At 45.0% G+C, this 12,988-nt stretch overlaps 1 protein-coding gene across 4 annotated transcripts in view; it reads left to right on the forward strand.

Moving 5' to 3' along the window:
- The window catches only part of DGLUCY (D-glutamate cyclase), a 167,206-nt gene that overhangs the window by 88,956 nt on the left and 65,262 nt on the right, over nt 1-12,988 (forward strand). For all 4 annotated transcript variants that reach the window (XM_077123342.1, XM_077123343.1, XM_077123339.1 and 1 more), the window contains one exon: nt 7,344-7,476. In XM_077123342.1, coding sequence (XP_076979457.1) covers nt 7,374-7,476 — 103 coding nt within the window. In that variant the 5' untranslated portion in view covers nt 7,344-7,373. The remainder of the gene's footprint in view (nt 1-7,343; nt 7,477-12,988) is intronic.

The raw sequence follows: 12,988 nt of genomic DNA on the forward strand, positions 1-12,988 counted from the left end.
AAGGGAGTGATAAGGGGTATAGAAAAAAACGGGAAACAAAGGCTAAAATATAATGGGTAGATGGAAAAACTAGCAATCAATGAGAGGAAGGGGTAAGGGGTATGGTATGTACGAGGTTTTTTTCTTTTTTCTTTTTATTTCTATTTTTGAATTGATGCATATATTCTAGGAAATGATCATGGTGATGAATATACAACTATGTGATGATATTGTGAGTTATTGATTATATACCAAGAATGGAATGATCATATGGTAAGAATGTTCATTCATGTTTGTATGTTATGTTAAAAAAATTTTTTTTTAATTAAAAAAAAAAAAGAACATGGCCTTTTCTGGGGTACATAACAGATTCAAACTTACCATGTCCCTGAAGGTAGTTAGTGCAATTCTATGCATGTACAGGGTTCTCCTCCCATGCTTGTCAACTAACAGAACTAGGATGGCTTCATCGTGGTAGTGTAGAAGAAAGAACAAGGCTTACCAAGTCTGGCATATGGTTATTGGTTTTTATCTTCCTTGACCTCCAGAGATCACAGATTCCTCCTTGAAGTATTTGATTCCCTGGGCTTCTGAGCCACCTGGTTTCTCTCCCACCTCCCTGGCTGCCCCATCTCAGTTTCCTTTGTGCATGCCATCTGTTCTGTCTTTCCCTCAAACAGTGAATATTTATTGGATATCTTCCATGGGTTGGACCTCTTCTGGGTGCTGAAGATTCAGCAATGAATAAAACAGATGAAAAATAAAATATTAAAATAAATCCATGCCCTTGCAGAACTGAAAGAAAATAAGGAAAACCTTCTTTGTGCATGTCCTTGGCTCATGGGGACAACCTGGGCTTCTGTAAGGGTGGTGAGCATTATTGGCTGGTCTTGTAGGGCACACAAAGGGGTAGGCAACCTCTCCCTGTGCAAGGCTCTTTTCTCTGGTAGGGAGGATTTCTAGATTCCCGTCTATCTGACCTAGCCTCTATGCGCATCTGCAAGCTTCCTCCTCCCTACCCCATGCCCACCTGCTCTGCAGTCCACCCCCCATCTGCAGCCAGAGGATCTTTGCCAAAAGGGAGTCTTGTCAAATCGCTCCACTGCTGAAAATCTTCCATGATTTCCTATTGCTCTCAGGGTAAATCCAAATTCCTTTACCTGATAGCAGATGCTTCATGGACTCACTTCTGTTTGCCTACCCAGCCTTTGCTCCCGCACTCTGATCTTGAACCATGTGCTCCCTCCCTGCCAGAGTACCTTCTCCCTCCCACCCTTTTGCTAGTCTAGCCCCTACTCTTCCTTTAAACTCAGCCCCTACTTCTCTCCCACCCCCAACCCCATGTGGCTCAGAAGCATGCAGCACAGTTAACTATGTATGTCTCTATCTCTCCCCAGGAGACAGACACAATAGTAATTATGTGTTTAATATCTGTCCTCTGAGACAGTAAACCCTCTGTGAGCGTGGGTTGTGACTGGCTTATCCACTGCTCTATCTCCAGCATGCAGAGCATGGAGTAATAACCATAGCCAATGCTTCCATCGCGCTGACTGTGAACCATGCCAGGAATTGTTCTAGAACTCTGTCATGTGTTAACTAATTGAAACCTCACCACAACTCTGTGAAGTGGATTCTCCATCGTGCTGACTATGAATGATGCCAGAAATTGTTCTAGAACCCCCACATGTGTGACTAGTTAAACCCTCACCATGACTCTGTGAGGTGGATTCCAATATTAGTCGCATTTTACAGATGAGAAAAACAGGCACAGAGAGGTTAATGATCCCATCCTAGGTAACAGAACCAGGTTATAGAACTCAGCAGTCTACCCTAGAATCTGTGTTTTTCACCAGAGTGCCTGATGCTGTGGAAAGAATAGATAAATGGGTGGGTGGATGGACGGATGGATGGGTGGGTCGATGGATGAGTGTATGATGACTGCATGATGAGTGCATGGACAGATGAGTGCCTGGATGGATGAATTGGTTGTGGCTAGATTTAAGTTATTTTGTGATGGTGCCTTCATAAGGGTGGGAGTGTAAGGCCAACTTCCTCCCTGCCTCAAATGCCCAGTAGTTAGCACAGAGGTGGAGACTGACAGTCTGTGCCTACCTGAGGAGTGAGTGCAGTTAGCCCAGCAGCTGGAGGGAGAGAGGACTGTGTTTGTCAGGAGGGAAGAGAGTGAAGAAGGTCTGGAATGTTATGCTGCATAGGGAGAGGTGGGGTGGCAGACCCTCCCTGCAGGATTGGGTAAGCCCTGGGGTCTGAAGTCTGCCAGGGAAGGAGGGTTTTCAGGGAAGAAACCAGGAGAATGCTGGTATTGCTTGGAAATGGAAGCTGGGAGAGGAGGTGTGTGTGATGAGGCAGGAAAGATGAAAATAGAAAGTGAGTGCTTGTAGAGGGAGACCTGGTGAGGGGTGGGAGGTGAGGGTGTCAGAAGTTGTCTAGTAAGTGGGAAGGCTGGTGAGTAGAGGAGTTTGGCCAAAGCAGAGGTTTGTGTAAGGGGAACAAAGAGGAAGCTAGACAGTTACCCCTGTAGAGGCTGGGGTGAGGGGAAGAGGGGGCGCAGGGGACTTGAATACCACCCTGAAGAGTTTAGGGTCTGTGGGAAGAAAGTGGAGGCACTGAAGGTTTGGGATGATGGTATTTTATGACTTACTAGAATAGAACTCAAAGCAACAATACCTAGCAATAACAGTCCTAGGGTTCTGTAATAGTGAAAGAAGCTATGGTTTGATTCTAGTCAAAGGTCCAGACATGGTGTGGAAGCAAAGCAAGTAGCAAAAGAGTCTGTTGATGTTTTCTGGCAATTATGAACCCTTGATACTTTCCACTTCCCCTTTAGCTCCTTCTTCCCCAAACCACCTTTTTGTTATGTTTCCCATTTATCCTGGGCCCCTCCACTGGAGAGTGAGCTTCCAGGGGTCAAACATCTTCGTCTGCTTTGCTCCTCCCTTTCACACTCAAGGTCAGCTATGTGTTAGGTGGACAAAATGCCTAAATAAATGCCATCTGTCCACATCACTAGGGATCGGGCAGCTCTCAGTTCACCCCCAGGTTAGGGCTCTGGAGTCCAAGGTTCAGATCCAGGCTCTGCCATGCAGAACTACCCAAAAGAGTGCACATTGCTTGGCCTCTCTCACTCAGTTTCCAACTCTGCAAAGTGGGGGTAGAAATGGCCCAGCTCACAGGTTGCTGTGAGGATTAGCCATCATCTCCATCAGATGTACCTAGTACATCGGGGGCACTCAGTCAGCGAAAGCTGTTGTTATCTCTGTGGTGTTCACACTCCCACGTGTGCATGTGTTTTTAATTGGGGTTAAGCTCTGTTTTAGTCACTTCTGTCTACTCAGTGTGTACCACATGGTTAGGACCAAATAAATACTGAATGAATGAATGAATGAAACGTTTTGCCAGACCTAATTCCTTAGAACTATAAGAAATGCTTTTATTTTACCATATTGTTTTATTTATCTGAACAGCATCTAGTTCTACCTTCTTAATATTTCTAAGTTAAATTCCATTTATTTCTTTTTTAAAATTAGGTCGTACTTACAGGTTGTATTATTCAGGAGGTGCAGAAAGGATAGATAGCAGAAGGTCTCTCTTCCATCAGGGCCACCCCACTGCACAACTCCAAGGGGCGCTGTTCATTTAAACACATGGTGATAGGCTCTGCTCCCACACAGACTCGCATCCACCCAGATCCCCTCCCTGCAGGCACCACTATTACTGAGCTCTTTTCCATCCTTCCAGAGATGGTCCATGTGGATATGAATGGAGCATAAGTTCATGGAATTCAACATCAGATTCTCTACCTTGCCATGTTCACTTTATGTCTATTGGAGATTGTTCCACATGAGGGTTTTCACATTCGTCTATGGAACAGAATTTCCACATTCTTTTTAGTGGCTACATAGTATCCCAATGATACGGATGTGGCTTGGTTCATTTAGCTGCCTTATTGAACCAGTCCTCAGTGTATTTACCCAATCCCTATGAGGTTATTTCTAAACTGTTTCTAAATTTAGACAGTGCAACCATATGCACCCATCATTCTATCATTTGCCCACCCTTCCAGCACATCTGTAGGCTATATCCCTAGAACTGGGTTCCTTGGGTAGAGCAGAGGAATGACTCTATAATGGCAGATTTTCAGTCATCTGCGGCAGGCACAGATAAGATATTTTTAAATGGGGGTTTTGGGTGTGTCAGATCCTGCTAAGGCGTCACTTGTCCAGAAGCCCCACTCTGGTATAATCCATGTTAGGGAATGATTTTGTGGCTTTGATAGTTCGTTGTTCTCTAAGGAGAAGAGAGAGATGTCTCAGCAGAAAGGCAGCACCTCTGGGTTAGCCAAGGCTCACATTTTGGATCCCATCTTGGTTCTGGGGCACAAGGTGCCTCCGCTACCCCAGCAGTGAGTTCACTGGAGCCCTGGGTGATGCCTGAGAGGCTCAGGATTTCGAGGGGTTTAGACGCTCTTCTAGAGAGTAGCTATTTCTAAGACACACGGAGGATGTGATTCCGGTTACCACCCAAGATGGGTAGGTTAGATAGATATAGATGTAAGATAGATAGGCAGATAAAGAGGCGAGGTCGATCTCAAGCAGGCATGAACTTACACATGTTTTGGATTTGGGCTCTATCACTTAGTAACTATGGGGCTTTGGGCAACTTCTTTGAACTCCTTGAGGCCCAGTTTCCTTGTCTGAGGCAAGATTAACAACATCTTCTTTGTGGAGCTGTGGGAAGGAATCAACAGATGATGTTTGTAAATGGCCACGTGCAGGGCCTGGCACACAGTAGACACCCCGTTTGGCTGGTGGTGGTGATTGTTTACTGTGTGAGTGGGCTTTCTCTGGTTGAAGGCAATTCTTTGGCAGGAGCCAGTGAGCATGTACTTCAGTCCATTTGACCCGTGCCTACAAGGGGATGACATATCTGTAAACTGGGGATTTTCAGCCTTCTTTCTCTCCCAACATGCATGGCAGGTGTCAGTCCGATGCCTGGCACACTCCCAGCGTGCATTTCACAGGTCAGGATTTCTTGCTGCACTGGCTTATCTCCTGGTCCAGGAGGCTTATGTTGCTACAAAAATGTTGTAGAATCCACTGAGATTAATGTCTTTAAAAATAAACAAAGTCAAAGCATCCACCCTCAGACTTTGGTTTTCTGGCTACAAATTAATTGCAGAACAGTGCCCAGCTTGCACCTGCTGCTTAAGGAATAATAATGGGGGAGAGGGGAAGGGTGGGACTAAAAGTTACCTGTGGGGGCCTCGCAGCTCAGTGGGTTTGGGGTAAACTCCATTCTGTCCTCCAGACACAATGTGAGGACAATGATCGGAGGGTCCTGGCTGCTGTTCCCGACATGCTCTGGAATGGTTCTCTCTTTGACCTTTGCTGAGCGCCTGGCCCAGGTGCTAAGTCCTCTGCCAGTTACCCTGGGGAACTGCAGACAAGCAGGACCTCAGCCGATGCCTCAGCTGCTTGCCCATGGGACTTAGGGCTGCCAGGCCCAAGCAGCCCCTCTCAGTCCAGCAGGCGAACGCCAGCTTGCGCTGCCAACACATCTGTTTTAAGTCTCAGCCCATCTTCAACTGGGAAATGGACTCCAACCTCACCCAACTCCTCTCACACCCCTGTCCCAGCCCAGCGGGACTAACTGTTCCCTCCACTGTGACCCTGTGGCTCTTTGTTCCTATTCTATTAAAGCGCTCACTGCCGGTTCTTAGTACATCGTCCTCCTTCCAGAGCTAGAATCTTTTTGCCTGTTAGAGATTTTTTGCAATTCCAAATTCTTCCATCAAAACCATGCATTTTTTCATGCATGGGTAATAAAGACATGCATGGAAAAAATAAATAATAGGTTGGGAATATGGGGGAAAATGCCATGATGTAAGCAATGGAGAGTAGTTAATAGTACTATTTTTTGTTTTGTTTTGTTTTGTTTGGCATGTGCAGGCTCTGGGAATCGGACCCAGGTCTCAGGCGTGACAGAATAGTACTATTTTAATAATCTTTCATCATTGTAACAAATGTAACTACTGTCAAAAAATAGTAGACTTACAAAAAATGTGCTGTCATCGATTTAACAAATTTCCTTCACCAATGCAAGTATTAGTGGTAGGGAGGTGTATGAGAATCCTGTATTTTATGCATGATTATGCTGTAAACCCAGAACTTCTCTAATAAAAAAGTTCTGATTAAAAACATGGCTCTTGGGTTTACGTGGTTTTTCTAGCCATGAGAATAAAGTTGAAAACATAAACTGGTGGTTTGGAATCTCACTGAATTCTTCTCTTTAGATAGAAGGCCTTGTGGAAAAATCAGGCTTGTCCTGAACGTTTGTGTTGGAGACTGCCCTAAATCATGCTTTTTCATCTGTTCTACAGTCAGCCAGTCACTCGACACACATTTACTGAGTTCCCACTTTTGTGCCAAGCACTAAGCTAAACATGGGATATATTTTGATGAAGAAGACATGGGTTGTGCCTCAAGGGCCAACACAATGTGGCTATCTAGCTCTAGATATTACTGACACATTGAAACCTCTCTTATATAAGAAGTCAATTTGTAGGATTTCCTATAGCTTTGAGACTATTTCTCTTTCTTTAAATCTATAATACTCACTCATTCATTCATTTCACCAAAAATCTATGTAAGGCACAACACTCAGAGTAGTAAAGGGGAGAGGTAACAGATATAAAAATGAAAATATAAAATCCCTACTTTCTAGAAACGTAAATCTATATAGCAGAAGTCATACATTGACCAGAAATTCCAGTGTGTTACTTCATTTGAGATGACAAGTAGCATTCATTCATTTTGTTCATTCAATCGTGAATATTTTTTGATACTCAAGGCTTAGCATGTGGGGCGTAAGTGTTCTGAAGCCAGTGGAAGAAGCCTTACCTGTGCCCCTGCTGCCAGGGCCCTCAGGGTCTCCTAGGGAGACAGGAGGTTCAGAGTAAAAGTACAATACCAGGCCAGTGGGGATGCCAGGCCAAAATCAATGGCTGAAAGAATCCTCTGGGAGCAGAGAGGCCCCATGGCTGCCTCCCGGCGGCATCACAGAGGCGATGGGTGCTGAGCTGCATTCTGAGGAATGGACAGGCCTTTGGGGAGGGGAGGGTGGACATTCCAGGCCAGGAAAAGGGCATAAGCAAAGGTCATGGCGTATTAGGAATGTCTCCTTAGAAGCTGAGAGATGTCTGAGGGAAGAGCTTTCCACAAATGCCACCACCCCAGGGCAGGTCCAGGAAGAGCCGGCTGGGAGGTGGTTTCCCATGTTGAACCTGCTGCCTTTGGGGAGGTTGGGCTTTCTAATTTGTCTGCTACTCCTTTCTTCCCCTCTTCCAGATTCTCTGCAGCCCTTTCAAGGATTGCACGATGATCCTCCCACTCCAAGTGAGATCCTGCCTTCCCTCTGCCATAAGGAGTTTGATTCTACAAAAGAAGTTAAGCATTAGAAACACATCTGGAATGGCTGGGAGTAAGTGGCATTAGATGTTTTGTTCTGTTTTGTTAAGTTTTTAGGGTCCCAGGAGTTCCTGAGACTTCTCACTTCTGCAGGAGCAGAATGCTATCTGCACCGGTCACTGCTTAACTCCTCAGAAGAAATGGCACCTCGGGCCAGACTTGAGGCACAAAACCTCACTGAATGGATGGTCTACCCCAGCTGGTTCTGTTGGGTCATCTCACATCCATCAGGAGGACCACCAATGGCCTCAGGTGATGACCAAGTTTATCCCTCCTGGGAAAACTGCCCCTGTGTGCACTATATTTTAATCTAGTTTTGGGTCAGGCCAAGTCCCCTTCGCTAGTGCTACCCACCTTCCTGTCATCTCCCAGGAGGGACAGCTAAGGCTCTAAAAGGTCCTGCAAGGGAAAAGGATAGCAAAGTCATCACTGACATAATACCCAGAAAAAATTCACATTAAAAACAAATTTTCTGAGTTTTGGTAATGGAGGGTGTTGATGGTGGCACAACATTGTAAATGATATTAACTCCACTGAATTATGTATTTGAATGGGTTTAAGAGGGCAATTTAGGTTGTTGCTAGAATAAAAATTTTAAAAAACATAGGATTGTACAACATAAACAGTGAAATTTAATGTAAACTGTGGACTATAGTTAATAGTTATAACAATATCAATTCTAACAAAGTTACCACACTAATGCAAAATATTAATAATAAAGAAAACTGCCTGTTTGAGGGGACAGTATGAAAACTCTGTATTTTTCTATAAACCTACAACTTCTCTAATTAAAAAATAAATGCATACAGAAAGACTTTTCTGGTTATAGTAGAAGTGCCTAAGGGAAAACCAGCAGCACCATTGAAGGTAGCAGGACAAGATAATTTTCACTTCAGTTATAGACATGTCTGGCTTTTGTTATTGTTTACAGGCCAACAGAGTTATCTGTTGTTGCATAACAAAGTGTCCCAAAACTTAGTGGCTTAGATATTCTCCCAAAGCTACAATCCCAGGCAGGCTGGGCTTAGCTGGGGGGTTCTATCTGCTGGTGCTGGAACCCCCAACATGGCCTCTTCACTCACATGTCTGGAGTGTCCACAGGGATGACTAGAACAGCTGGGGCTGGCCTACCATCTCTCTCTTTCCAGGAAGCTTCTTCAACAGTGTTGGCCCAATATCTTTACATGGTGGCTCAGGGCTCCGTGAGAGTATTCCATGAGGATAAACCCCCATGTGCAAGTGCTTATAAAATTTCTGTTCACATGCCCTATTGGCCAAGGTAAGTCATGGCCAAGGTCAGCGTCAATGGGGAGAAGGCTACTTAAGGGCATGAATACTGGGGTATGATGTGATTTATAGAGACCCACCAAGGCAATAAGTCTACCAAGAACCCACTATACCCAATCAACAAACACTAGCTCAACCCTGGGTAGACTGTCTTTTCTGCTCTGCTGGCTTTTTGCCTGTCATTGAGCTCTGCTTGTGTGTTCTGCTGATGAATACACAATACAATAGCAATGGCATTAATACTAGGGTGCCAACTGGCTTCTCGTGGACCAATCTCCAGTTCTTCACCACAGTGTAGGGGGGGCTTTGGAATCAGAACAATGTGGCCTTAATTTTCTTAACCTCCCTGAACCTCTATTTCCTCGGCTAAAACATGGGAGGAATAATAGTACCTAGTTCATATGATTGCTGTGAAGACTACATGAGATAATCTATGTGACTGTGTGCTCAAATTAATGTTATTTCCCCTTTGCCCCTATCCCTGGTTGCTCATCTCAGAGTTGGGGCTGTAGGTCAGGAGGAGGGTTGATTAAATTTCTAGCCCAGCAAGTGGTAGCCATAGGCCCCAGGAGAACGCAAAGGGCAAATATTAATTAAGAGCGTTTATAGCCGTAGTTAATAGAAAACCCAATTAACAATGGCTTAAATAAAGATAGGTTTCTTACTGCGCAAACACAGGCTTTACAATATGGATACTTTATTTAAATATGCCTGTGGTTAAGCTAAGATATCCATTGTTGGTGGTTCTAAGCGTATTGTTTGTTTTCTTAAATTAAAAAAAAATTAACAACAAAAAAATAAAGATAAGTTTCTTTTTCTCACACAAGGAGTCTGAAGATAGGCATCTTCTGGTCTAGCAGTCAGGGCACATCTCCAATTATTTTGGCCTTTCGTCTAGGGCTGTAAGACAGCCACCTTGCCAGCTCTGGTTATAATGTCCACAGCTGAGGAGGTAAAGAGAAGGGAAGGGATAGCCACATCATCCTTCTTAACTGGAAAGGAAAAGCTTTCTTAAAAGTCCTGTATTTTACTTTGCTAATGCTGCTGGAATACAATATACCAAGAATAGAATGGCTTTTATAAAGGGGATTTGTTAAGTTAAAAGTTTAGTCCTAATGCCTTAAAATGTCCAAATTAAGGCTCCAAAGAAAGATATCTTGATGCTGAAGAAAGGTCAAATGTTGTCCAGGTTTTGTCAGTTGTGGCTGGCATCTGAGGCCCTTGCTTAATTTCTCCAGGGGTAAAACTCTGGACTTTGGCTGGTCCTTTGCTCCCAGGTTTCATGGCTTTCAGCCCCTGGTTCCAATGGCCTCTTCTCTGAGCTTCTGTCTGTCTCCAAGCATCTCTAAATGTCTGTGTCTAAGATCTGCGTCAGCTCTTTTAACGACCGCAGTAAACAAATCAAGATCCACCTTGAATGGGCAGAGTCACGTCTCCAAATAATCAAAAAGTCACACCCACAATTGGGTGTGTCACATCTCCATGGGAACAACCTAATCAAGAGGTCCCACCCTACAATATTGGATCAAGATTTTTAAAACATGAGTGTCCCTACAAGATTGGATTTCAGGTTAAAAGAACATGGCTGGGCGGGCCACAGTGGCTTAGCAGGCAGAGTTCTCGCCTGCCATGCCAGAGACCCAGGTTCAATTCCTGGTACCTGCCCATGCAGGAAAAAAAAAAAAAAGAAAAGAACATGGCTTTTCTGGGGATTCATAACAGTTTCAAACCAGCACAGCTTGTCTTTTTCTGCTTAGGTTTCACAGCCAGAACTTGTCATATGGCCACCCCTAGCTGCAAGAAAGGCAGGAAAGCAAGTAATTTTTTAATTTTTAAAATTTTATTATTATTTTATTGTCAATAGTTTTTTAAATCTCTCTAGAGAAGACAGCCAAGGAAAAGGGAAGTTGGAAAGATCTGATAGGCTAGCCAGCCAGCAGGGTCTGCCCCAAGCCTGCTGCCTCCTGACCAGACTGCAGTAAATGCTCCTCTTGGCCCCAATGAGGACACTGGGATGAGCTGATTCCCCAGATGACTGCTTGCTAGGACCTCAGGGAGGCAACAGGATGGCACGGCCAAGGGCTTAAACCTCAGAGTTGGGGAATCCAGGTACCAGCCCAGCTTAGCTCCTGACTGGCTGTGGAGCTGTGGGTAAACCGAGTGAGCGCTCCAAGCCACGGGCACCTCATCTATCCAGTGTGGGCATAGCATCTTCCCCAGGGCACCGTGGGGGGTGGAGGGGCAGTAACGGAGCTGATGTAGGCAAAGCACTCAGCCTGGTGCCTGGCCCACAGCCACCGCCTTCCTCAATGCCCCGTGAGGAGGGCAGCTCATTTTAACAAACAAGCTGGGAAACTCCAGCTTGGGCACCATGTGTTCCAGGGCTTTCAATCAGATTAGGAATGTTAAAGGGGGTTGTTTTTTCTCTTGGATAAGCTAAAAAATGACAACCACAGAGATTTTCCATTAAAAGGGCTCAGAGGAACCACTTCATTTCTCTCCACGAAGGAAGAGCACCATGGGCTTGGATGGGACCTAAGATGCCCAGGGGATGTGTGGGTCCCAGCGGACAATAAAGTACCCTCCTGTTCCAGCTATGGCCTCTATTCCTGGTACTAATGTGGACGACCCAGAGACGTTGTTGCTAGGAGTGGGAATGAACAAACCAGAAAGGAAAAAGTGCCCTCTATAGTACATTTAATTAAAAAGGAAAGAAAGGAGCCTTTGTGTGCACAATACCTTTCTGATATTGTGCTAACAATCCAATTTTTTCACACAACAGGCTTTGGTGGGGGCGGGGTAGGAAGGGAGTAGCCAGGGAATGGAAGGCCGAGGGGCTGGCTGCATTCCCTTCCATCTTACTCCCGATTATTTTTGGAGCCACGCTAGACTTGCTCAAAACATGCAGTCAGCTTCCCTGGGCTTCCAGCACCTGGGGTGTCCAGTCTGTCCTCATTATGAAAGTCAGTTTGCAGCATTGGCAGGCACCGTAGGGTTTGAGATAATGAGTTCCAGGCACCGCCAGAAAGAGTAGGCGCCTGGTTTGGATTGTTTCCCAGCAGAGGGCTGTGTCGACTCCACTCCGCAGTCACCAAGAAGGAAAGTACCCGTGTAAGGGCTAGTGGTCCATCCTCAGGACCCGTAGCGCCTCTGTCCAGTGGATTTGGTGCAGGGGTGAGAATCCTGGCCGCACTGCCCACCAGCTGTGTGGCCCTGTGAAAGTCTCTTCATCTCTCTGAGCTTTATTCTCCCCATCTATAAAATAGGGAGGCTTGCGTAGGTAAACTACTTAGCACTGAGAGCCTGTCACGCGGGAAGCACGGAGTAAATATTAGCCGCTATCGCTGCACCAAAGAAACGTAGTGCAAATCTGGCACGTTTAGAATTGTCAGAAGGTTATTTCTGCAAAAGGACGTACGTAATTCTGTTTTTCTTTAGGATGGCCTCTTTGAACAATACTTTTCTGGAGCAACATAGCCTTCCTTGTTTGTTTTCCCTCTGGTTACTCACGTTTACTGCAGACATTTTAGGACATTGAGGAAAAACACACAAAAAAAATTAATTAAAATCACCCATTGTCCAGACACACAGAGATAGCAATGATTAACATGTAGATACATTCTCCAAGTCCTTTCTCTCAGTGATTTTCTCAAAAGGAGATTATGCTAAATATACTATTTTGTTACCTAGTATTGTTCTTTTCATGCTATGTTGTGAACATCTTTTAATATCATTAAATACTCTTTCATGCCATAGATTTACTGGATTTCATTAAATGGATATAACGCTAATCCCTGCTTCAGTGTGTCAGGTAATTAACTTAGGTGGCACACATTAACTCTCTGAGGTAGGTTCCATGATTACTTCCACTTTACAGATGAGAAAACTGAGGTTGAGGATGCTAACCCATGGCCCAGGACACAGGTGATCAGAGGTAGAATCGGATCCAAACCCAGCTCTGTCTGCCTCCGAAGCCCAAGGACTTCCCGTTCAGAGAGGAACGGGAACCCCACAGGAGGTCGTGGGGTGCGGGTGGGGCCTTCCTCCATTGATCTGTTGAGACTCTCTTTGGAGGGAGACTCCCAGTTTCTGTGAGGCTGACAAAGTCAGGAGTCATCCAGACAAAAGTCTTGAACAGTCTCTTCCCCAAAAAGGATATCCATATGGCAAATAAAAAAGGCACTCAACCTCCTTAGTCATCCAGGCAGTGCAAATTAAAGCCACAATGTGATACCACT

Source organism: Tamandua tetradactyla, chromosome 12, assembly GCF_023851605.1.
Source record: "Tamandua tetradactyla isolate mTamTet1 chromosome 12, mTamTet1.pri, whole genome shotgun sequence".
In the NCBI taxonomy this organism is placed as follows: Eukaryota; Metazoa; Chordata; class Mammalia; order Pilosa; family Myrmecophagidae; genus Tamandua; species Tamandua tetradactyla.